Source organism: Leguminivora glycinivorella, chromosome 10 (genome assembly GCF_023078275.1).
Source record: "Leguminivora glycinivorella isolate SPB_JAAS2020 chromosome 10, LegGlyc_1.1, whole genome shotgun sequence".
NCBI lineage: Eukaryota > Metazoa > Arthropoda > Insecta > Lepidoptera > Tortricidae > Leguminivora > Leguminivora glycinivorella.
In genome coordinates this window covers 1,943,980-1,971,581 of record NC_062980.1, presented here as the reverse complement: position 1 = coordinate 1,971,581, position 27,602 = coordinate 1,943,980, and the positions used below count along the sequence as shown (strand labels likewise).

At 37.1% G+C, this 27,602-nt stretch overlaps 1 protein-coding gene across 2 annotated transcripts in view; it reads left to right on the top strand.

Moving 5' to 3' along the window:
- The window catches only part of LOC125230218, a 142,506-nt gene extending 118,247 nt beyond the window's left edge, over positions 1–24,259 (top strand). For both annotated transcript variants that reach the window (XM_048135308.1, XM_048135307.1), the window contains exons 5-6: positions 20,409–20,531; positions 21,339–24,259. In XM_048135308.1, coding sequence (XP_047991265.1) covers positions 20,409–20,531; positions 21,339–22,334 — 1,119 coding nt within the window. In that variant the 3' untranslated portion in view covers positions 22,335–24,259. The remainder of the gene's footprint in view (positions 1–20,408; positions 20,532–21,338) is intronic.
- The last annotated feature ends 3,343 nt before the right edge of the window (positions 24,260–27,602 follow it).

Below are 27,602 nucleotides of genomic sequence, written 5' to 3'. Positions count from 1 at the left end.
AAGAAATACTGCTATTTATTTTAAATAAAAAGTTTAATAAGAGTATGACAAGCGTTAGTGCGTTTTAACATTATCCGATCCGATATCGGATGTCGGACGGATATCCCATACATTACAGGCGCCATCTTGGATTTTTCCATTGAAATTTTCCGATATTTTCACATTAACTTTTACACAAAATTATGTATTGTAAAAAATGACATGCTTCTGGTAAATTTCGTCTCACTTGATTAAGAGCAATCGGATTGGTAATCCAGCAGGACACAGCGGGTCACAAGTTCGATGCTTGCCTGAAAGCAAGGATCATTTATATAATATGTGGTGTTTCGGCGGTTCCGGGGCAACCTGCCGAACCCTACGCCGTGTCAGACGACGCAACGGAGCCACGCTGTTACGTCGTCGCCTAAATAGAATATTTTTTTTTTTTTGTCTGATTTTTACTGTTGTGCTATATTTATACCTATTGTTTTTATTTCTTAGTTTCACAGTGCTTTGGTTTTACTGTTATGCTGTGTAACTTATTTGAATAATAAATAAATAAATAAATAAAAATATATACAGTCTCTATACTAACAATCGTACCTCATTTTTTTAGCGCCACCTATTAAATACACTGATAATGCCTAAAATTATTTTTTTTTTCAAAATGTGTATTGACGTGATATCATGATATTATAATAAAGAAGCATGTCATATTTGTTCTTATTAGAAATAAAACCACGTAAAAATATTTCGGGAAAATGATTTTGGTTACTTCAAGGCTGCGTAACAGCGCCATCTAGTTTAAGCCTAAAATGTCCATACATTTCAGGGGTACTCTTTTTTGTGTGGGCTTTTTCTGTCCCATATTATATGGTCCTTACCTGAAACTAAATCACTGCATAGTATATAATAGTATCGAGCAAAGTCACTTCGCGCTGTCTCTCTATCTCTCCCTATATGCGTATACTCTTTAAAACTATGCAACGGATTTTGATAAGGTTTTTTAATAGAGTGACACAAGAGGCAGGTTTATTATGCATAATACCCGTGCGCAGCCGGGACGGCGCGAGTCGCTAGTGTTTTCTAATAAAAAATTATAGCATCGTTGAATAAATTTGTCAAATGATGCCGGAACTTGTAATTAGTAGCTAAAATGGATGGTATTATATGTTTTGATACCGATCTAAGACCCTTTAAAAATGTTCCTTTACTTGTGTTTTACTGACAGCTACTATCTCAGCACTTTTAACTGACCGTGGAAACCGGGTGAATCCGCACAATCTCGTAATTGGACAGGCACTGAGCGGTAAAATTACCCGCCAAAAGAAAGGGATGAAACGTACAACGATAATTCAGATGAAATACGCCGCCAAGAGCGACTTGAAGCGTATACTCAAAGAGAATCGTCGAGTATATAGAGAAATTATTGGTAAAGTTAAATGTGTGTGCATTATCTGCCATCTCTCGGCACGATTTTGAAATATATGAACCTCAGTTCTTTACAATTTGACCAATATCCAGAATCTGGTGCTGCCAATTTTATACATTTGCACCCGTGTGTAACACAAAACTTTTTCCCTCACTATATCGAGGAAAGTACAACGTAAAAAACGCGTTTATCACTGTTTCCAGTAGTTCCACAGGTAATAAATCATCGTCGTCATCGGATTCACCCCGTTTTATCAATTTTGAAGAAGAAAATTTTACTAAGTATATTCAAGGTCAAATTACTTTATCCACTAGTGGATAAAATGCTTTCTTATCCGCTGGCATTAAAAGATGTGTCACACGCGTTTCCGATGTAGGTACTAAGGTGAAATAGTTACTTGTTTTACAAGGGGGCAAAGTTGTTGTTTAACGGTATTTGTATATTATATATATCTTTATCTGAGTACCCATAACACAAACCTTCTTGAGCTTACCGTGGGACTCAGTCAATCTGTGTAAGAATGTCCTATAATATGTATTTATTTATTTATTTTTTCGAATAGCAAAGAGAGTTTTTAAGTTTTTACCAGTTTGTGTGGTGAAAAGATATTATCGTAAGTGCGTTTTCACATTATCCGATCCGATATCGGATGTCGGATATCTCATACATTACAGGCGCCATCTTACGCTATTGCTTCCAGGTATCCGATATCGGATCGGATAATATGAAAACGGTCTAACCGTTTGTGCATTTGGATACGTACCCAGGTATGACCCCCGAAATATAAGAGGCTAATAAAACAAAATATAACGAGAAGACGCCTCAGTAATGGATACTTGCAGAGGTGGTTCATTGACTGCCCGCGGGATGTTGCCCTCTCGCTATTGACACCTATCACGAGTTATGCGTCACAAAAATGTGCTATATTTAGGCTGTTTCATGTGATATGTTAACGAACTTGGGTTAAGACCGGTTAAGACATTTTGGTGAATTCTTCCTTTTTCTGGCGAATAATATTGCAATCCTTTCCTCTTATTGAAAAAAATAGATCCAGATAATACTCAATACAGATGGTGATCCCACATCAGTAAGAAACTTAATAATAGTACATTACTACAGAGGCCGGGACAAAGGTTGCCCGCCTCAGACCTACTTATCCAGCCTCGCTTCGCTCGGCCGTCTATATGTCTTCAGCCGGCAGCCCCATTTCCCGCCGAGGTATGTATAGTGCTTTTCTCAAACATGGTATGAAATAAATAAAGTCTACTGAAAATAGTAACTTTGGATGGCTGTATCTCCTAAACGGTGCGTCGTAGCGCAAAAATAATCGAATTTTCGTTCCCCTTTGACACCCCGTATACGCTTATAAAAAAACAAAAAGTTAAAAAAAAATTTAAAAAAAAAAGGAAAAAAAATTTTTTGTATGAAAACGCACCCAAAATCAAATATTGTCTAGGGCCCGTACCAGTTTGCAGTCGGCACGTCTTAAAGCCCCTTATAGTTTTTATTTTAAGTCTGGATGTTATGTCACAATTATCGTCTATAAAGTATTTTTCCCCTTATAGTTTTTAGTCTTTTAACTTTTGTGATTTTTTTCATATTTTTTAAACATATGGTTAAATACTTTTTTTTTCCTTTAGGAGGATGTTATGTCACAATTATCTGTGTTTGGAAATTAATAAAACATTTTTTTCCATTTTTTAACTTTGTCGGCGTGATTCATATACATATTGGTACCAAATTTCAGCTTTCTAGTGCTAACGGTTACTGAGATTATCCGCGGACGGACGGACGGACGGACGGACGGACGGACAGACAGACATGGCGAAACTATAAGGGTTCCTAGTTGACTACGGAACCCTAAAAAGGGGACTTTGCCGGCCTTGGCCTGCAAGGTTTGTATGAAATTCCATTATCTATCAATCGTCCTAGCCGCACCTGCAACGTCATACTTCGCTGCCAATTATAAGGCACATAACATCAATATTTCATACCATGTTTGAGAAAATTATATACCCAAACCTTCCTTAACCTTTTGAACGCTTTGCCTCTCGCGTCAAAGTGTAGGCCTACACGGCAATAGCTCTGCTAGTAAATAACGAAAATAAACCTTATCTGTCAGCAGGACGATTGTTTTGACAGCGTCCGCCATAGCAACTTTAGGCATTGCTGGCGTCGTGTCGACACGACAGCAGACGACGCCTTTAGGCGTTCTAGGCGGTCAAAGGGTTCAGAATCGTTCTAGTATTTTAATTGAAGAACGCTGGTTCATTCCAGCCTTAGGTACCAACCAGAGGCCTTGGTCACTTTTTTTTTCATATGTGTAATTTATTTCGGTTTTAATCATTCTATTCATAGGGGAAAACCACAAGGAAGTCCGTCCAGAATGAGTTTTTCACGAACACACACGCAAAAACACAGAAAGACGCCGAGGGGGACTTTGTTTTATACCGTGTAGTGATATAATTAATTGAACGTTGTAGATGACCCTCGAAAGTTAAAAACTCGCACTTGACCAATTTATATCGCCATTGTATAATAGTTATTTGTTATACAAGGGGGCAAAGTTGTATTTTAACGCCTGTGGACAGAAAACCGCAGCCAAAGGATTCACTAGTTGAACCCGACTCATAGTGTTGTGTTCTGCCGAATAGAATCCTGAACTGCCGAGTTTTTCAACGAGGGTGTAAAATACATTTGATGACGGGAGTGACTTACGGAAAACTTGTTTTCCCCTCACTATGAGTCGTCGGAAACTAAAACGCAAAAAATGCGTTTATCACTGCTTCCGTAGTTCCACAGGTGGTAAATCATCTTTATTACTAGATTAACCTACTTTTATCAAAAAGCAGTTAATTTGACTTTATTCAAGGCATTACACTGTTTGAGTTGGATAAAATGCGTTACGGTTACCGCTGGTATCAAAGGACAAAACACGTGTTTGCCACCGACGTAGTATAAAAAAAAAAAAAGTATATTGGCATCGCGACATAGTAATTTAACCACGGTCCTAACAGACAAGTACTTGGAACAGCTTTCTCTCATTAGGGAGCTTGCTAAACCGATTTTCAGAACCGATTTCTATCGTTCATCTCTTTCGTAAGCCTGTTGAATGAAAGGGATGGGAGATTGTTATGCAAGAACTTTCGAGGTCATTCAGTGGCCTTTTGGTTTTTGCTCTATTACGGTAAAGATGTGTTGTGGAAAAAGGGAAATCATTTGTTTTTGGGAAACCAAGGATTATTTATATAGATTTACAATCTTCATACTAAGAATCGTACCTTGATTTTTTAGCGCCATCTATTAAATACTATCATAACTACATTGATGATGCCTACAATTTTTTAAATGTGTATTGACGTGATATCATGATATTACAATAAAGAAATATGACATTCATTTTGTTCTTATAAAAAATAAAAACACTCAAAACTATTTGGGGAAAATATGATTTTGGCCACTTTCAGGTTGCGAAACAGCGCCAACTAGTTTTAAGCCTAAAAAGCTTATATGGGGGCTTCAGGGGTACGCTTTTTTGTATGGACTTTGTCAGACCCGTATTACCGTTCTTGCGGGAAACTAATGAATTTCAAGGTATTTGCAGCATAAGGTATCAGATATAGGTATGTGAAATATTTGAAGGTTTGTTAGAATACTGTATCTTCATAGTATTTAAATAAATGTAAATGAAATCTACCCTCAAAAAGTTTTTTAGGCTACTAAACCCATATGTGCCCAACACATTTTACGCGATTAATACTCAGAATCGCGAGCTCTTTCGACCCTGATAGGAAAACAAAATGTCCCAAGATTTCCATACATTTTTTCGAACCTTCCATTCCGTTACCGCCATACAAAATGTATGAAAAAATGGTAACGGAATGGGAAAAAAACCTTGGGACACTTTTTTTCTCCTATTATAATTGAAAGAGCTCGGGATTCTGAGTGGAAAACACATACAAATTTCCAAATCCAAAAAAAAGTGGGGTGGACAACTTTGAAAAAAATGGCCCAACTACCCTACTAAATACTAAATTATTTGTTTACGGTTTTTAAATACCCAAGTACCTAAACTGAATATACAGGTACAAGTACATAATGTATCGGCTTTAGCTATCTCCAGTCGTAAATAGGATCGCGAAACAAAGCAACAATAAATTCACGTAGACTTAATTATTTCATTAAACTGTGCTTACGACTCGCGTGCTCCTGACACTTCTTATTGCTGGGTTTATTTGTACTTAAGTACATTTTAATAAGAAGATATTAATTGTGAGAATAAGACATTTAATTATTTTGACTTCGAGACGTCTGAGCCAAATTACAGGATTAGACAAACCATTTTGCGTTTATTTTGTATTTGTAAAGAATTCCACGAAGTGTTTACTTACTTTTATCTATTTTATATGAAATAAGTAATATAAATAAATGCCACGGTACGGTATAACTACCAATTAGGCATTCAGTAGCAAACATTGTTTATTTATTATTAAAGCTCTTAATATAGGCGGATTTCTGCAGAATTTTACAGATTCCTTAGGATTAAAACGTTCGGTTGTAAACCGATTACTAATTTGGTAAGCTAGCGCCGATTTATCCCGTAATTTGGGATTTTAAGAACTAATTGGAAAATACTATTTTTTGTTACGCAACAGAAATGGGAGAAGATGGAAGGAGGCGTTAGTATTGTGGAGATATGCCTCCTTTACAGCCTGACTTGCAATAGAATTTAAAATAGGCTTTTGTTATCAAATGGAACGGATAGGAAAGGTATGTAGCCGGCATTATAGGTACAGAAGCAATTAGAATCCAAGGCCACTCTAGAACCCTGTCTCAATGACACCGTGCCTTATTTGTCAAAGAAGTCACTTCGACGTTTACTGTGACAAGGTTCTATAGTGGCCTAGGATTCAAATTGGTTGACTGTATGATAATACTCGTAGCTATTATCAATCAATCAATCAATCAATATTTATTTGCAAAAATGTAGTATTACAGTGAGTTCTTAAGTGTAAGTATACAAAAAGTGCGTACATTCTACTTGAATAAGCATGCAAATTATTGGTGTTTAGAACTATTCCTACATAGCACAGCGATTGTAAACAGACAGACAGACGAACAGAGTGGCACCATAATAAGGGTTCCTTTATCTTTTTGGTAGCTACGGAACCGTAAAAAGGATAACTGCGAATGTGTGTCTTCCTCTTCTTTCATTTTAGTCAGTTCCCTCGTTATCAGTATTTTCTCTTCTCTACTGTTTGTGGCATCGTAGCTCCCGAACTGATGAAGCGATTTTCATTTAGTTTTTTTTTTTATTGATTAGGGAAACAAACAGCATACATAAATAATTTCTTATAGTCTAACACATTAGCCAAAACAGTTTCCACTGAATGTTAGAACATACAATTTTGCTCCGAGAGACAAACGTGCGATTAGGTATGTTTAAGTTTACATAAACGTGACACAAGGATGTAAAAAAAAGTAGGAAAGAAATAGGAATAAACAATGAATTACAAACCAGTATAAGCAGTATTTTTGTCTAAAAGCTGAGTTAGTCTGGAGTGTCCTTAGCCATGTTTTATGACAGCACAGCACAGCGGATATCGTCTCGCTCGAATCTAGAGCAGAGTCCAACTGGGGTAGTACCTCCGCCTTACAGAAGACCGCAGCCAAATAGCACTAAACCCTACTCATAGTGTAAATTTGTGTTCCTGCTGGTGAGTAAGGCTGCCAGAGCTCAACGAGGGTGTGGTGTGCTGATGATGGGAGGACTTACGGAACTAACTTGTTCCGTCTATTGTCCTTTGAGTCGTCGGCAACCCGAACCCTCCTTGGAGCTTGTACACTCCTTTTTGCTGTGTACTTAACACAGCAAAAGGGAACGTACAAGTTTCTAATGGGGCGGCAACGCGCAGGTTACGGTGACTGCTTTACATCAGGCGGGCCTTATGCTTGTTTGCCACCAACGTAGTATATAAAAAAAAACTATGTCGTGGGCGGGGGTTTTGTCAAAATTTTTTTCCTATTGTACCTCTCATCTCCAGTGGAGGCAGCGTTGTACCGGCCCATCAGCTAAAAATGTTAAACAAACGTTCCGAATGGCCCAGTGTTGTCGTTCTCAAAATTGCCTCACGAAGACCCATAAACAGTTTTATGTATTTTTTATGAGTGATATTATCGCTAGCCGCGTCATAAAAGGTTTCTCGTAATTCTAATTTGAGGAATTTATGAAAAGGCTTGATTCACTTAAGCCTTGGCATTTACTTTTGTGAGGAGCACGAATATTTACTGTCATTTGGACATGTCTATAAGATGACGTGTATTTGTGTGACAATCTGCGCACTCTGTTACGCACTTTGCTAATCTATAACTATACTATATACTATCCATACTTAATATTATAAATGGGAAAGGGTGTATGTCTGTTTGTTTGCCCGTCTTTCAGGGCAAAACGGAGCGACGAATTGACGTGATTTTTTAAGTGGAGATAGTTGAAGGGTCGGAGAGTGACATAGGCTATTTCTTGTCTGTTTCTAACGCGAGCAAAGCTAGTACCTTTATTATTATTATTGGGAGCCTATCATGTCCCACTGCTGGGCAAAGGCCTCCCCCCGCTTTTTCCACTCTTCCCTGTGTTGAGCAGTCCTCGGCCATTCTTCCAAAAAGGAGTCTAGCTCGTTCCGCCATCGCATACGTGGTCTGCCGGGTCCCCGTTTTGGCCTGGGCTGCCACTCTGTGGTGATCTTGGCCCATAGCTCATTCGGCATTCGGCAGACATGACCAGCCCAGTCCCACTTCAGCTTAGCCGCTTTCCGAACTACGTCAACTATTTTCGTTTTGGAGCGCAGCGTGGTGTTCCGGATACGATCCGTTAACTTTACACCTAATAAGCTAGTACCTAATACATAATATATTGGGGATTCTGTTTTTTACTAGATAAATTATTTCAAACAAACGGAACGGGATGGGCGCTAGGATGTGTCCAACTGTCCATATTTATAGAAAGATTAGAAAGTGCCATGTGATCTATACACCGTGTTTTTTATTTTCCGTTAAATTCTACACGTTATTAGGTTCATTATCAGGAACCACCCCGTATATCACTTTTAGTTAAATTCGCAAAAAAAAACTTTTTCATCGTTTTCATACATAATAAATGAATTAATTAGTGTGAGAGATCCATAAGAATAATATTCAAGTTAGTGTTAAGTGATTGACGGCACATGTCAAAACAAATAACACTGGGAAGTGGTAAAGGCTGTCACACACGTGTTCACTACCTAATTACCTATTTTTATTTTTTTACATACAATCACGCCTGTATCCCATAAAGGGGTAGGCAGAGCACATGAAACTACTAAAGCTTCAGTGCAGTTTTATTTTTTTAGTAACTCGATAACCGTAAGAGTTAAGACGCTAGTTTCTTAGATAAATTAATTGTATTTGATCTAAAGGACCATCCCTTAAAGTTAACTAAATTCAATAAAAACAAATATTTTCATAAATTCATAAATTTATTCATGTTTTTTTTAATACACTAAAATCTCCTAAATATTGAATTTCTTTAGCAAAAACCTCAAGGTCCCTGAAAGCTACTAAAAGTAATTGAAGGTTACAGGCACGTTTCAGATGGAATTTTCTGAAAGGAAACAAACTCCGCCTTGTTACTCCATTTATTCTTAAGCTTTATGCAAAATGTGTCCCGACCAGGGTGCGTAGCCAAATGCAACCGGTCTGGCGCAGTCGGTAGTGACCCTGCCTGCTACGCCGCGGTCCCGGGTTCGAATCCCGGTAAGGGCATTTATTTGTGTGATGAGCACAGATATTTGTTCCTGAGTCATGGATGTTTTCTATGTATATGTATTTATATATTATATATATCGTTGTCTGAGTACTGTAAGAGAGTCGGCCTATCAGTGGAGAGCATCCAAACATTTAAACAACGCTTTGAATCAATATTTTTTTATATTTTAGGAGCTAAGTACAACCGTTCACTCTCAATGGCTGCTTCTATATGAATGCCCCATTGAAGTGTCTGTTTTCCTTGACGTTCTTATACTGTTCCAATTTTAAATCAGGGACTGCCAGTCAGCGACCATGACTGCTGTAAAAGGTTTCATTCTGAATGCGAAACCTCTTACATATCCCTCCCCCTTATGTTAGAAGCAGCCATTGTTCACAATACTACACCCTATCCTATCCTATTCTACCCTAACTACCGGTTGGCCCTACCTAAGCCAGGCCCCCCTACACACAAAAAAAAATCTCCTAACACCCAATAGTGACAGCCTCATTCAAGGTAGCCAACATCTAACGCTCTTTGCGTGGTTGCCTAGTCCACGGTTGAGACCGCCATAATTTGGATAGTTGGACTATAGCCAAGGTCCTCGCAAATTAGTCAGATATGGACTATGGTTAGGAAAACCAATGGCAAAAACCTAACCCCTGCCCATCGACTAAACCCTTTTATATTGAACTTTCTGACAGCTAATTGTCTGTGGCCATGACTAGATGACATTGACATGACAGCTGTTAGCAAATTCACCTAACTTCAAGTAAAAAAACAAGGCAAAACGTTTATTTCACATGAAAAAACATAATAAATTTTGAAGATGCCGATTCTTGTTGGCGGTGGCGTTGAAGTGGGGGCTTCTCATGGCCGCCAATCTTCCCGCCGCGCCGGTTGCGAAGTGAAGTGGAGCCCGAACGGCTCATGAAGATTGCTGCAGCTGCAGTGCGCTGCACGTTGGTGATGACGACGAAGTGGGGGTTGCATATGACCGCCAGCCATCTCGCCACACCGTGAACAGCTGGATCAACTGGTCATCTAGTCGGCCTTGTCTTGATACATGTAAAAGAAATGTGTATGAACATTGTTCTTTGTAGTCAGGAAATTATAAGGGTGTCGTGACGTATTACTCTATAACTTTAAACAATTATGTCTATTTATTAAATATTTACAGTTTGGGGTGTGTTTTATTCCACAGTTTACATATTTTCATATAACTTAACCTTATTGGTAGCTATAGGAAAACATTATGGAATAAATAAGCCTATCAAATAGTTTTTATTCTAATATAAACATTGCATAAATAATATGTATAGTATTCTACATGTTATATATTGCGCCAAAATAACTAGTTCTATGTGGTTATTTACAAATAATTATCCTTTTTAATATTAGGGATAGGCAAATGACATTTTCTGTCACAAGTCGTTTTTCCTTTGAAATAATGTACATTTTAGTTCACAAATCACAATTATTTCGTAAGTTGTACAATATAATGTATAATTAAAAGATTGAAACTAAATTTACATTGCCTATCTAATGTAACCTACATATCTAGGAAGATTTACTGCATATGTGTATGATTAAGTATATAGGTATGATGGAGCTGATGTTCACGCAATTTGCGTTGACGCCCCTGTTATTGTATAGGAGCTACATAGTGTTTCCTTATCAGGTATTGTGGTTGGCAATGAAATTGAAACACTTTCAGTGAGTGGTATATTTAACTGAGGGGATTTGTCGGCTTCAAAAATGTCTACGTATTGCCAAACTGCTTTCCGCAAATCCTCTTTTGTTTGTGCCTGTATTGTCGCAAAATACATTTTGTATTTCTCACTGGTATTTCTCTGGAAGTGTTTTATAAATGTCTCATTGTTTATGCCCGTCGCTTTGGTGGCTAAAGCATCCAGAGCATAGTAATAGTCTAACGGCGACTCATGAGGTGCTTGTGTTCTATAATAAAATGCCTGTGCATAATTGACGCGTGATGGAAATTCCTTTTTGAGCTTGTCATATATGTCATCAAGGGATGCAAAGTTGTTGAAATTTGCTTTGTAAAATTGCAAAGCTGGTCCGCTTAAATAAGCCGCAATTGCATACTTATTTTGTTCCTCCTTATATTTTTTTACTTGAGAAACAATTTTGTACTGGATGATGAAATCTTCAACGTCCGTTGTTCCGTTGAATTTTTCCAATTCCATGTTAATGTCTATTTTGCACAGCTATGTTCTAACTACTGAATGGGTGACACTGAATATTAGATAATAAGAAATATATCACCCGGAATAGCTCTTCGTATCGGCGACGATGGTCACTTTGTTTTTCTTCTTCTTAAAGCGCGTTTGGCTTATCGCTTGGCATGCGCTTCCTCGCGCTGTGAGGTCGGGGTTCGTTGTCTGAAAACTCTGAAACCGAAACTAGGGGAAACTTTCAGACGTTAGTGCCTCCACCATGTAAGAGAGTCGGCCTATCAGTGGAGAGCATCCAAACATTTAAACACCACAAGCCAAGCCTTCCACAACACAAGCCTTCTTGAGCTTACCGTGGGCCTCAGTCAATCTGTGTAAGAATGTCCTATAATATTGATTTATTTATTATTTATTATTAAATGCACAAACGCAAACGATAAAATCGTCATAGAGTATATTGAATAGTATGGTATAGAGTTATCAGTCAAGATTTTCGAATGCAGCGCCATCTATTATTAAGTTACGACAACTTTTCATGTGACTTTCCATTTGTTTTTCACACCCTCTCGTTGAGTTTCCTAAACATATCCTAAGTACATCGGATTGACTATTTTCTTTGACTGAACCGTGAATATCGTTTTCGTAGCTAGCCTTCTCTATCGCTCTTACGTATTGGCGCGACAGAGCGCGACTGTGTTTCGGACGGCGTCGAGCGTCAACGGTTGTCTTTCGGCTAGGCCGGCAGAAACATATTTTGTTCCGTTAGGAACACCAATTTGTGTTTAAGCTGTTATTTTCTTTTTGATTTATATTTTGTATCGAGCATTGTGGCGGTCTGGCAATGCCATTATTTAGGTAGGGATGTTGACTATTTGAATAAGTACATTATTTTACATCATGCTTGAAAGTAGATTTCACGCAAAATAGGCGCAAGTTTAAGACGTCGAGTTGCGGAAATTATGCCCGCGTTAACCCAGATACAGAAAGACAGCGATTATTTTTAATAATTTCTACTTCATACGAGTGAGACACTGTCGCCATTTTAAAAACTGTTCCTCGTTTGCCCCTCTGTACCTACCTTCCAATTACCTTTATTTTTATTAATAAATACAAATACTCTTTATTGCACACCTTGATAAAACACAACAAAAATAAATAAATAAATATTGGGGACACCTTAGTGCGTTTTCACATTATCCAATCCGATATCGGATGTCGGACCGATATCCCATACATTACAGGCGCCATCTTGGATTTTTTCTATTTAAATCCTTCCGACATCCGATGTCGGATCGGATAATGTGAAAACGGTCTTACACAGATCAACTTAGCCCCAAACTATTAAGCAAAGCTTGTACCATGGATTCTAAGCGACGAAATACAGTATACTTAAATAGATAAATACACACTTAAACGTATATACATAGAAAACACCCATGTCTCAGGAACAAATATCTGTGCTCATCACACAAATAAATGGGATTCGAACCCAGGACCGCGGCTTAGCAGGCAGGGTCACTACCGAATGAGCCAGACCGGTCGTCAAATCGGTTTTGGCCTAAACTCAATGGGATTTTTTGAAACTTACATAGTTTATTATTTATTAGTTATTTAAATATATTCTTAACTCGAAATGTAAAATAAATCTTCGGCTTGCTTGCTTAGGACTTCTATTGAACCTTTTCAAGAGTACGAGCTTTTTAATTTCTTTAGCACCTAGTACGTTCTACTTAGAGATACCTAATAGAGATTGTTATTTAAGAGGATACGGTAGCGAAAATGCTAAAATGGAAAGGAGCCCCCCTTTCAACTTGGGAATTTTAGTTAAATAAACAAGTGTTAATTAACTAGATTTATCGAAAAATAAAATGTCCACTAAGAACAACTCAGTCAAAAGATATTTCAAAAAAATCTTTAAAATCGAGGTTCCGCTCTCGACTCTTTTCTCCTTCAAAACTTAATCAATTGGAACGAAATTTGAAAATCTGAATAACAATGAAATAATCAAATTCCAGCATTAACTTGTTTACCAGCCTCAAACGCTTCTCAAACGGATCACACGCGGCACGCGACGTTTTCTTCACATTTCATCCCAAATACTCTCAATAATCTTTTTGAAATGATCTAGGTTTATGATTTTATAAAAGTTTAGTCTTCAAAGCATGTATGACCATACAAAATAGTTTAATACGCCTAAACCTGGAGGCCTGGGTGGCCACTCATGTTTCGGATAAAAAACTGCCAAATTAGTCTGAAACTACGCTAAAATACAGTTTGCCGAATGTGCTGGAGGTGCGTCTTGTTGGGACACATGATACTCATTCCCAAGCATCCTTTTTAACTTTAAGGCATTTTTTTCTCCAAAACCTTGGTTTTAAAGAAAAAAACGTTGATTTTAACGCTTTTATCTGTAAGTACTGAAGGTAGTTTACCTCGCTTACATACTGCATCCCACACCTGGGCCGATGGTGAGCTCTGGAACCTAGGCACATTTTTCTAGTTGCCCGGAACGTTATCTATCCTCGGTACCCATAATAGTTTATTTTGGACACGTGGCGTCTGTTTTATCACATACAGATTCTCCTTATAAAAAATAACTCGACACCTGCGTGCCGAGCAAGTATTTTGTTGGCACTTTACCTCTTTGTTTTTCTTAGACACTTCGGAAATTTCATGAACTTTGTGCTTGTATTTTATTAAGAGGAATATACTCTTTAGTTTAAATAAGAATTTGATGGCCTGTGATCCCTATATCTTTAGAACTGAGGTAAAATGTGAGTATTCGGACTTATTGGACACGGTGTATGTCGGACCGTTTAGCTTTTTTGGTTAATTGTTACCAATCTTGAGTATCACACCTTTTTTGCGCCACAATGAAAAAGGCCGTTTCTGGAAATTTTTGATTGGCTCTAGAGTCTTTAAAAAGCAGAATATCAAAAAAGTCAAAACGGTCCGACACAGATAAAAATAATAACAATCTGTGTTGAAAAAATCATTGCTCTATCTTCAAAAACCAGGGAGGAAATAGTCGAGAGCGTTTGTATGGAGAATTGACCCCTACCGTATCGTCTTAAGAAGTCCCAAAAAAAAAAAGAAAAATAGTTTTGGACATTTTACAAAATTCAGTGAAGATTTATTTTCGCTTACCGAAAGTTTTCAAAAATACAAAATGTAGATCTTCAATTTCATCCAAAACTCTCGTTTGCTGTTTAAAAATCCGTAACATATCTAAACAACTTAACATGGGTTGCTTTAAAACAACTTGTAAATTCATTTGTTTTAAAAATGCTTACAAAGTGAAGCCCATTGCAATGTCAACGGGCACTCACCTAACCCCAAATGCCTTCTCATTCCAAAACAGCTCATATCCCTGTTAAACTGCTAAAGTACTTGCGTTTCTAGAATTAGTCGCAGCCGAATTGCTAAAACAATAACTAAGAAACCCACGCCAAAATAATAACTAAAAAAAAGAACTAAGCAGAAAGTTCCAAAAGCGCATCTGCGCGGGAGTGGGGCCGAGGCGGGGAGGGTGCGCGGGCGCAGCGGCGTTGCCAAAAATCTAGTCAAACTGGCTCGTATAGTGCAACGCACTTCGGCAATGGTGCGTGCGGCTAGGGGAGGTGTGGAGAGGCTGTTGGTTTTTCAGGAGGGCTTGGGAAAAATGTTTACATCACCGGGATATAGGTAGACCGTGATTACCTTTTTGATTTTTATTGAGGTCCCGATATTTCGACGCAGTTGCATGCATCATTATCACGGGAAAACTAACTACAACACTATATCCGGAAAAAGCAAACTTTGCTGCGTGAAACCAGTCACTGAAATAGCTATTTCCTCACTGCAAATAACTATACAGAGACAATAGAACCGCTCGCCACGCTAATGATTCTATTATAAAATCGTTCGCTTCATCGGGACTCATATTTATCACTTGATGCAAATATTAACTTTGCTCTCTTGTTTGCACAAATACTTAACTACCTCTGCGTGTGTAACAGGCTAACAGCGTTGTTTGTCGTGCATTTGCGCATGATATCCTTGATAGTACGTATTGATTTAATGACTAAATTGTTTAACCTATTCAGTGCTATCACGACACGTGTTGTTTTGCCTCTACGAACCATACGACGAAATCTATGTTATAGCCTACGACGTAGCACTATGACCGTAGCTAAGCGGTCAATTTGTTAATGTGACCATTTTTTATAAATATTTTGGAGCACAGTCTGGTTTTTGAGTTGTTGTTTTTATTTAAGTATACGTTTAATTATGTCCAAAATATTGCGTAACAAAAATGTTCACATAATATACAAAGATAAATAACAATATCATCAGGAAGTTATATCACTATTCCATAAAACATTAATATTAATTCACTCTTGTTTGAACTCCATTCCACCATACAAAATTTTGAATTAAAATGTCGCTAAGCGTACGAAAGTAAAACATAGCCACATACTTACCAATAAAGAAGTAATAGTAGGCTTAGTTATTATTTTAATTGTATGTAGTTGTTAGTTAATATTTCTTCTTAGGTTAGGCTTTTACAATCCATACTAATATTATAAATGGGAAAGTGTGTGTGTCTGTTTGTTTGTCCGTCTTTCACGGCAAAACGGAGCGAAGAATTGATGTGATTTTTTAGGTGGAGATAGTTGAAGGGATGGAGACATAGGCTACTTTTTGTCTCTTTCTAACGCGAGCGAAGCCGTGGGCAAAAGCTAGTATTTATATAAAAATAAAATATAAAAAAACGCTAATTGTAAGTATTTCACTTTTAAATTTTGTGTGTAAAATTAGAACATAAGCTACATATTTAGGTTATCAAAATATAAATGTCTTCAATATTAAACAACTTTAAAAAATCATCTCCACATCATTCCTGTCCAGTCGTTAGATCATCGTACATCGAGAAGTAGGTGCATCTAAAAAGTGCAACTCGACGCCCGAAAAGCCGTCGACCGGCCGACGACCTGACTTTAGGCTAGGTGTTTGAGACCGGCCACTCGAAATCTTTTTTTGGTCGGTGTGTTTATGTGTGCGTGCGGATGGAATGAGAAGTTCGGGGACTAGGTCTTTGGATGTGTGGGTGGATGGATGTTGAGGGATTTGAGAGGTTGGATTTGTTTTTGCAATGGGATATTCTGGTATTAGGTATATAAATAGATATTTGAGCTCGAGTTTTTTGGTTATGTGAGGTATTAAAATGTCGGTGTGATGTGTGGAAAAGAGAATGGAAGACTGGGTCGTGTTAGTGGTCTCAGACAGACACATACTATGGTGATAGACTTTGCCGTTCTGAAAACATTTTTACAGTGGGATTTCAGTTCGAGTTCAGAGCAGTTTAGGAGTCACATGTTTGTTTGTGTGTGGGGAGGAGAAAATACATGACTAGCTTGACTGGTGGGTAGGGTGGGTTGTAAAAAAATATAAGCATTATTATCGCACCGGATACCTATTAAGCAATAGTATTAAAAAATACTTATCAAAACCAGAAACAAATTGCAAAACTATTAACAAGCCAAACCCTTTAGGGTGTATTGGGGTAATTTCGAAGTACAGAAATGCCCGGGTAATTTCGAAAGGGGAATCTTGATATGATGGAAATAATGGTGATTTTTATGTGACTTTCGAAATTAGACGGTTTTCGAAACTACCCCAATGCACCCTATATCAACCAGTGTCAGTAGACCATCTCACCCCATCCCTGAAATGAGACGTAAACACATTCTCACCACTTAAACATGTTCTCACTAAGATCCTTGAAGACGTAAGAGTCAATGAGTTTTGGTTTACCGAATAATACCTTTAAATTATGGCTTCTGTTCCAATTAATAGGAATTAGCGAGGTTTTTTTTAATATTTTGTCTGATATTTTCTTGAAAACTGGAAAAAGCAGGAATGCGGACGGATGGATTTATGATATTAATAACTTATTGGCAAGTAACACAAGACACTTATAACTATTACGTACAAAAATCTCACCAAACTGCGCGTTTGTAGGCGCGTATGTATGATTATGGAAATATATAATGAAAAAACTAGGACTCACCGCCCAATTGTCTTCATAAAGCGCGAGCCTTGACGTTGGTGGAATCATCAACGAGCCATAACACATAAAAATTGTTTGTTTGATAATGTAAGGGCGAAGGTTTAATTCTAATCAAAAATTGGAACTTCGCGCCTCTTTTTATTCCCAAGATATGGTTTCTATAACAAATTTTTGTATGGTGAGCGTTACGACGCTATATAACACTTTAAGTTCTCGCGTGCTGTACACATTTTTTAAAGATACACACGGGTTTCGCCAGTTTCGACGGGTCGTCGGGTCGACGGGTGGGGTCTTTCGCGACCACGGCTAGTGCAACTTGGCCGAAACGTTGGGTAAAAAGAAATAATGTTATTTTATCGCATTCGACCCCTTTGAGTCTTCAAAAAATGCGTTACGACGCTATACAAGGAATCACCGTGCTTTTATAACTTGTACCATTCAGTAACGTGGGCGAAGGTGAACGATTCGTCAATAGGTTCAAGTCATTAGCGGCCCGAAAATGCAAACGGCAGTTTTCTTTGTGTTGCCTTTTTGGGTACAAGGCTGATAGAGGGAAAACAGTTTTTTACAATCTAAGGTTTTGAACGGTTATGTTTGCATGATTGTACTTTTAGTTTGAACACTTAGCTACTTTTATTAAATATTTAAAATAAATAATTGAGTCTATAAACTAATAAAAAATAAGTAATTGAGTATTGCGGAGCACAGAATGATGACACCTATTAATTTTTCACAAATATTTATTTTACTGAGTTTTAGGATCCCGTAAACAAAATCCGTCCCTCTGTCTGTATGTCACAGTGGTTTTTGTTTTAAATATTTTTACACACCAATAGAAAAAAAGGTCGCATCACCGCAGTCACCCCGGTAGGGTATGGCAATTATACATTAACCTGTATTCATAAAGTTATCAAGCCGATAAAGTTCTTTTGTCCCTTTCCGATGTATTGGTGAGATAGAAAGGGACAAACAAAGTTTATCTTGGCTTGATAACTTTAGAGAACGTTTATGAATAAGGGGGTAATTATTTACTAAATTATAAAAAAACTTATGATTGATTATTTCACTTGTGTTATTCTTAATTAAGCATTTTTTTTTGCCAATATTTTTTTTTTATTGTTTTTGGGAATTTTAGGTCAATTGTACTCAGAATCACGAGTACTTTCAATCTCACTGGGAGACAAAGTGTCCCAAAATTTCCATATATTTTTTTTACTTTCCTCTTTTGTTATCCCATACCTACAACATGTACGGAAAATGGTAACAAAATCGTATGGGACAATTTTTTTAACTTTCTTTAACTAACTAGGATTGAAAAGGCTAGTAATTCTGAGTAGAAATAGCATTTTTTTTTCAAAAATATCACACTTCATAAAAGTGGCAAAAAAAAAAGAAATGCTCAATTTCTCCTAAATCACTTATAAAGGCTCTATAACACTTAAAACTACCCTTATATTAGTAAATGCTACCCTTAAGAGCTTTGCAGCCTTTGAGACGACTTTGGGGGACTATTACATTGATTACCTACTGTACCTTTTTTTTTTCGTTATTGTCCGTGTTCATAAGCACTGATGGCAAGAGCATGCGACTTTCGATCCGGAGGTCACGAGTTCGAACCTCGGCTCGTACCAATGAGTTTTTCGGAACTTATGTGTGAAATGTCATTTGATATTCACCAGTCGCTTTTCGGTGAAGGAAAACATCGTGAGGAAACCGGACTTATTCCAATAAGGCCTAGTTACCGTTCGGGTTGGAAGGTCAGATGGCAGTCGCTTTTGTAAGACTAGTGCCTACGCCAAATATTGGGATTAGTTGTCAAAGCGGACCCCAGGCTTCCTTGAGTTGTGGCAAATGTCGGGAAAACTCAAGAAGGATGATGATGATGTCCGTGTTTATAATTATACAAAGGTATATCAACAAACGACATGCCCCCTACCCGATAGCTTGGTAAAACTAAGACAGGCCTCCTATAGCCTACATATTGACGGCAGCGCCAATGATCGTCATTTATTTTAGTTGATAAATGACGGCCACTTTGAAAGTTAAAGCGGCTGGCGGTCGATTGATACCAGTTTTGTCGTTTTAACCTAAAAATGGCTCAAGTGCATATTTGCACCCTTTTTATACGACCTTTTAAAAATAAGTAGCCTGCAAGTTTCGACGCAGAAATCAAAGGTATTAATGATGAGGGTTGAGCCCTTTTCGTGAAAGTTTTAATGCGAATGAATCTCGTTTTTACTCCTTTCATCAAAAAGGCAGAAGCAATAGTTTTAAGATTAGACTGACATATGTTCAGTGCACAGCATGTAGATATTGTAGATTTTTTAAGCGATTTGCACTAGCAGTTTTTTTTTTGATAGTGTAAAGGTGGACAGCCAGATGCCCTGTGGGACAAGACAGCCGCATTTTGAGTACCACAAATTATAAGGCGTCGTTGTAGACCTCGCCAGAGATGGTGGGACGAGCTTGACGCGTTTGACAAAGACTGGTGGGAGACCAGGGGATAGGGTTACGTCACACGTCGGACAATGGCGATCAAATATGTGTCGCTTAACTTCAAAACTGGGTAAATCCATTCTGTTATATGGTTGATTATCTTTCAGATCATATTATATTTTTTATACATTCAACCTTAAAGTAGAATGGATTTACCCAGGTTTGAAGTTAAGCGACACATATATGAAAGAGGTGTGTTCCTAGCACACATTCTAAGCTCGTGTAGGTGAACGCGTACCAAGCTTGTATTAGTGAGATATGACAGGTTGACTGGTCGCGTTTTTGACAGGCGGTAACTGTGAGGTGACAGGCGGTGACTTTCAGCGGGGAGCGGGAGTGGCCATACTGTACAATAGTATTCTTTATTATACTGTGGTTAATAAAGGAATTTGAGGAAGGCTTTTGCCCAGGAGTGGAATAGTTAATAAAGGATGCAGTTCTAAAACTAAAAATGTTAATCCTTGTCCACAGCTCAAGTCACCCAGTGAAGACACCAGGGATGGCGTACCCGTGGACAGCACCCCGGCCAACGGCTCCATCATCACCATGACCTTGAAGAACAACCACCTCATCGTGGAAACTGAGGAGAGGAATGTAAGTTCACGATCTTAGACATACCTTGTCCAGTAGATAACAACTAAAGTAACACGGTGAGGTAACTAGGATTGCAGTGACCTTGGATAGCTCACCGGCTAATGATCAATATCATCATCACCATGATCTTTGAACAACCACCCCTCAGAAATTGAGGGTATATATATAAATTTAGATAAAATACCATCTTAGGTGTAGTCATACATGGCCCATGGTCTAGTTCTCAAGTCAGTGAGAGAGATCACACAAGTCATCCAAGGTAAGGAAGTGGCAGTTTATAGCACTCTGGTCAATGGCCGTCATTACCATGACCTTGAACAACAACCAGCTCATCGTGGAAACACAGAAGAGGAACGTAAGTTCACGATCTTAGCCATACCTCATAAACTAATTAGAATATTCATGGTAAAGTTCAGTAAACTATCTTGACACTTTAAAGTAGGTGTAGGTATTCTTTTCGATTTGATGAAAGCTACTGAAAGTAAGACCCAATTACAAATGTTTCAAACAGAAAAGTTTCTCTTGTGATACTGTAACTAAATTAAATACTTCAGCCGATTTGCTACTTCGTAAAAAGTTAAATTGCAGTTCAAACCTCTGTTCATTTTTCTTTCAAGCTTCAGAAAAAAGGAAATAATAACTTTGTGCCATGTAACTCTGCAAAATGGATTAAAGTTTATAAAACAAACTTAAGTGAATTAATTTCTGTCATAAACAGCGATTAAGCAAATCAAACAAGGAACAAGTAGTTTATCAACGATCAAAGTAAATAAAAATTGTATTTCACTTAAGAATTTTGTGTTTCAGGATATAACTAAAAACGGGCGCGAGACGAAGATGAAGTACTCTCCAGACAACGACGGAATTTTCGTCGTCGAGGTCCAACAGTCCACGGCATATCGTCCCAACAACAAGTCTCTGCAGAACTCTCCTCCTCATGACCCTCAGATCTCCACCAACCAGGCGCTCATACATCGAGTGCCAGAGGAATCAGAACCAAAATCAATCGAAGACAACATTAGTGCATTAAGAGAAAAGGCTCTCGCCTTATCCAGTACCGGACTCTCGATATCAGATCTAAGTATGTCTTCCATTGGCTCTCACAACGCCAGCTACTCCTACGGAAGCCAAATTGGCTACGAACAAGGCCCTTTTGGGTACCCAATATACTCAGGTTACGATATACCTAAAGAAGATATAGGAGATGGAATTATACATGACAGCTCAAGAGAACCTCTCATTACAAAAACCCCAACAGACCCGGACAAGCCTGTCGTGACAGCAGCTATATTCAAACAGGATTCAATTATTGGGAACGATGCGTTGCAAGGCCCTGGATACTGCATCGAAGGCTCCACTGACGGACCTTTGCTCTCAGACGTCCAAGCTAGAGAAGTCAGCTTGCAACATCTACACGATCAAATGGAGAAAAAGCTAGAAAACGGGACAGCAGTTATAGTCTCAGAAAAAATTGAAAGTCCGAAAAAGACTTTCAACAGAGCTGATAGTCTGCCAGTGCGGTTAGAAGACGAAAAAGTTCCAGATGTGATAGATAAGAACGTAGTGATGGAGACTATTAAAGAAGATGACGCACCGACGAAAGATGCGTTGAAAGGCAAACGAGCTTCACTCCCTATTATAAGAACAGAGATGTACGAGTCCGTCAAAGATGCAATTAGACCCTCGGGTTCTCCTAAATTTGAGAAGTTTTCCAACGACATCTCACCGGGAGACGCTGATCTCCCGCCACCAATGATCACCATTACTGAAGAAGAATGTGGCAAGTCTGAAAATGGTAGTTAATTAAGTTTCGAAATTCCTAAATTTTATCTATGTGAATAGATGTAAGTTAACTTGTGATTAGGATGGTGGATCGGTAACAAGGCATCTTAGAAAAGAGTACCTACAGTAACTGGAAATACGTTGCCTAGTGTAGTATCAACATAAGTTTTCTCCATAATTATTTTGATTGTATTTTATTTGAAAGTCATAAAAAAATACGTCGTCAATTTAAAGGAGTAAAAAGTTTTTGGAATTCGATGAGGATCGAAAGTGTTTTTGGGGACTAAGTTATAAAGATTTAAAATAAAAACAATCTCAAGTCACAGTAAGAAAACATAAATTACATAATTTGCTTTTTTCTAGGCAATTGCGTCGTGGCAAGCAGAAAAGAAACTAAGATGAGATAAATATATAAGAAAGACTTTTTTTCTCGCAAAACACTTAGAATTAAAATATTTGAAAATATTTTACGTTCCAAATAAAATGACTTGAAAAAATGAATATGAATTAGTCGAAATCAAATTAGCGCCCCATTTTGTAGATATTGAATGTAAACTAGGTTATTATCGAAATATTTAAAGTTATTATAGTAGTTAGCGGTCTGAAAGAATATATAGATTGCATTATGGTTTGTTATTGAAACTACTTTAATTCTGTATCAGAAACACTTAACAGGCAGTTTGTTAGCAATAAGAATAACGAATCGTCAGTTAACATTTTTGTGATGAAGTCTCTGTTACTAATATCTGAAGAATAACATTAGTATAGCATACTTACACCTAGTATTTTCTAGCTAAAATCACAACCAATTTAAGGACACCGGACATTGAAGATTTGCTACTGGGGCCAACAATACCGGTGCAAACTACTCTCTATTTGTATATAAGCGAAAATCTGGTATTTGTTGAACTACTACGATCTTATTTTGACAATCGACTTTGAACTAGTACGCCATGGAAAGAAAGAAAGGCATTCAAAAATCTGCCAAAATCTTCAGATTTTTATTAACAGTAACTTATTTCATAAGTTATTATCCATTAGGGTAATTCATAGTTTGCTGCTTTAATGTACCATGTGCATTTTAATTTATCAAGACCATATGTGATGCATTATCATATTCGTTTTTTAGCTCAAAATGTCATTAATCATGTGATTTTGTAGGTAGATTATAAAATATGACTTTAGTTTCATCATTGTTCAAATTCTAAACTAGTTCCTTACGGCTCACGTCCTCCTTTTTGTCTAGTTCTAGTTGGCTAATGTAATAAGTGGAAGATGTCTTTTCTAGATTATTAGTTACTTCAAATTTGTTCGTAGGTATTACATTTTTACTGTACAACTCATTGTAGGTTTCATGATTTCATTAAAAATTAATTCTTAGTGAAATATTTTTTTTTCTTAGTTAGGTACCAGATTGCTATTATAAGTAATATTTTCTTTGGAACTACTTAAAGCATTTGTTATTTTTTCCTCATCTGACACTTTTTTAAAGAGTAAATAGATGTTTTCCCATTTTGTTTTCTAGAAATCTGGTTAATAAAACTGTGCACTCAATGCAGTTTTAATTCATAAATTTGTATTAAATATTTATTAAGTCCATCTCCATTTAGCTACTTGAACATAAATAAAGTTAGCCTTAAATATAACATTTGTTATAAAATAAGTAAATATAATGGAGGAATTGAATTTTTATCTATAAATGGTAAAAATTAATTTAAATGAAATGTTATGAATTTGCTATTTTTAATAAGTTTTTATTATAAGGCAAATGCATGTTTGAAATTCGAAGATATTTATGGTAAAAAAGGTCCTTAATGTTTTCTTTTAACGATTTTGATTTTTTTGAAATACTATCATAACTACACTGATGATGCCTACAATTTTTTTTAAAGTGTATTGCTGTGATATCATGATTAAAAAAAAAGAAATATGTCATTTGTTCTTATAAAAATAAAAACACGCAAAAATATTTGGGGAAAATATGATTTTGGCTATTTTCAGGCTGCGAACAGCGCCATCTAGTTTTATGCCTAAAAGGCCCATACATTTCAGGGGTACGCTTTTTAGTATGGGCTTTGTTAATTCAGTATTAAATCGTTCTTGATTATACAAATGTAAATAAAATATGTGTTTGATTATTGGTGTGAACACTAAGGATCTTTTTTTATATTATTGCAATAGCATTATTACATAATAATGTAGATAGATTATATCTTCGGTTTTAGGTAGTGCCGTCCTCAAGAATCGAAAATGTTCTGTGCCAAAACATAAATTATAATATACTTGGAATCGGCATTAAAATATGAATTTATCTATGAATTATTGTTTGTGTATGAGTCATAGGTAGATTTAAAATTATTTGTGTTAGGTATTTTATTTGCATAATTAATGTAATACCTATTTTGTTTATAGTTACTTTTATAAATAAATTTGAAGTAATTTGCAAATTAAATGTGTGTTTCTTTCTTGCTACCGTTTATATTAGTGTTTGTATAAAATTAATGGACTTGGCGGGGCACTACCGTGTCCCTCAACCTCATATCGGACGTCACAGTTCATACATCTATTTTATAAGTTTTATAATTTATAACATATATAGTACTTATGGTTACAATGTTTTTGCGATTATCGAAAAGTTACAGACAAAGCAATGTTTGAATTACTTTTTGCACAACACCACACTATTCATTACCTACGAAATACTAAATATCATTAGAAGCAATGAGAAAAAGTACGAAAAAAAAAAACATAAATACCATCCTCACCGCCATCCAAAAAAACTGATCTGTGCAGGAAAATAAGTTAAGTTAGTTTGCAGAGGACTATAAAGGGCTAAGCAATACTTTATCCTACCATTGAATAGAATTTCGCGCTCTACTGGGTGGGTTTGCCAGAGTATACGCAAGCTATAGCAGCGACATCTACTAAAATACTCTATAACAATACATGTGAAGCAAAAAACGGCGGCATCTATCGCAGGGTGATTGTAACTCTTGTTGCACAATACTAGTAGCGACATCTCTCGGGTGGAGGTGGAACTAAAATAAAGGGATGCAGACATTTTTCCATCTCTTGATGGAGGGAAGTTCTTGGTTCCGGGAAATGTTCATAGATGGCGCTTTTGAAGTTACCGTAAGTATTTGAAAATATGCAAATGTCTAAGACTTTTTATAGTCATATCATATTCATATCTAATATAATTATCCACTGTTATGATTGACAACAAACTATATTACATTCATGTCTCGATTATTATCAATACTAATATTATAGATGGGAAAGTGTGTGTGTCTGTTAGTTTGTCCGTTTTTCACGGCACAACGGAACGACGATTTGACGTGATTTTTAACACTTTCGAAACCCGGCTCTACGCGGCGCTACGACATTTTCGCTACATACGGGGAAACCCATGTAATCGGCTACGCATCTACGAGCGGTGAACCCACAGTCGGGTTCTTGGTAGCGAAAGTGTTAATGTGGAGGTAGTTGAAGGGATGGAGAGTGACATAGGCTACTTTTTGTCTCTTTCTACTTCCCACTTACCTAAAATGGGAGGTGGACGATTCTATGGAGCATTCCGCAATTTTCGGGAATTTAACGCGAGCAAAGCCGCGGGCAAAAGCTAGTAAATTATAAGCTTGACATGCCATAATATTCAATTGTCATTCGACATACTCAGCATCATACAGTCAGCATCAATAGTAGAGGATGAAACAACGCACCAAAAGTATATATACCTACTTATAGTGTTAACTTGCCCAAATACTTAGTTTTACAATGGTCATAAAGCTTTGAATATAATTAAACAAATGTAATATCAAAAGTAAAACTATCTTAATTCTAAGCCTAGTGGCATCGATTGCAGACGTTTCTGCTAATCAGAAGTTAAAATAAAACTATCTTTCACGAAAAAGTAAGACGTGCTCATATTTCTTTATTCAGAGGACAGTGCATTTAAGATGTAGGTAGTACTAGGTACGCTCATTTATTGAAGATTTTTGATAGTCGTTTCGGCCGGGAAATTCTGCAGGCGACAGTTCAGTTCACAGTTTAACTCTGCAAGGCAAAATGTTTCTGCAGAAACGCAAAGTTGAGGGCTACCAGCCAACTAAGTGATGGAGATGGAAATGTTGTCGCGTAGGGTGGCAACATTTCTTGCAGAACAGAAGGACATCTTAAAGTTCGACGTTCTTGTGTTGACGACCGGTCTGGTAGGGAGCCACTTGAGCTGTGAGCGAAAGTGAGAAACATGGTCATACTTGCGTAACCCAAATATGAACCGAATGCAAATATTTGGGATTCGCTCAAGTTTATTTAGTTGGTCCTCCGTTAGGTCAAGATATGAAACGTCAGCATAGTCTAAAATTGGGAGGAGAGTTAGCAAGCGCAATTTTATAAAGAGAGGGAGCATGCTGAAACAATCATCCTCCTGCTTACTTCGCCAATTTGAGGTACCCAAGATAGAGTACTGTCCATTAGAATGTCCAGATTTTTCACCAACGGAGAGTAAGTAGGCTACGATATGATAACGCTATCAAAGTATATAGATTGGAGGCAGAGCATTAAGGTCGATTCTCGATAATAGTTTTGAACTTCCAAAGATGATACTCTGACTTTATTTGATTTATTTGTGTGATGAACACAGATATTTGTTCCTGAGTCATGGCCATCATGTAGTCACGGATGGTTTCTATATAAGTATGTATGTAATTTTCTATATAAATATATAAATTATATATCTTTTGTGTGTGCACAATATCACAATAGCTAAATTGTATGGAGGTGTCCCTGCATTCGTTTTGATTTTTAGGGTTCCATAGTCAACTAGGAACCCTTATAGTTTCGCCATGTCTGTCTGTCTATCTGTCTGTCCGCGGATAATCTCAGTGACTGTTAGCACTAGAAAGCTGAAATTTGGTGCCAACATGTATATTAATCACGCGGACAAAGTGCAAAAATGATAAGTGGAAAAAAATGTTTTATTAGGGTAGGTACAGTCGACCAAAAATGTGGTTTACCACCCTACGGTTGAGGTTCGTTTCAACGTCATGAGACAACAAGGTCGATTTCCGCTTGCAATAATATTATGTCAGTGACAATTGCTCTGTCTATAAGTATATGATTCATTCATTTATTTATGAGTCATTTATTTATTTATGTATATGTGTATTTTATTCATATATATGTATTATACTAATATATATGTAAGTTTACTTATTGTATTTGTGTATGTTTATTTTATAATAATAGGTATCGACTTGCATTTAATCGTTAAAATCTCATACTGGC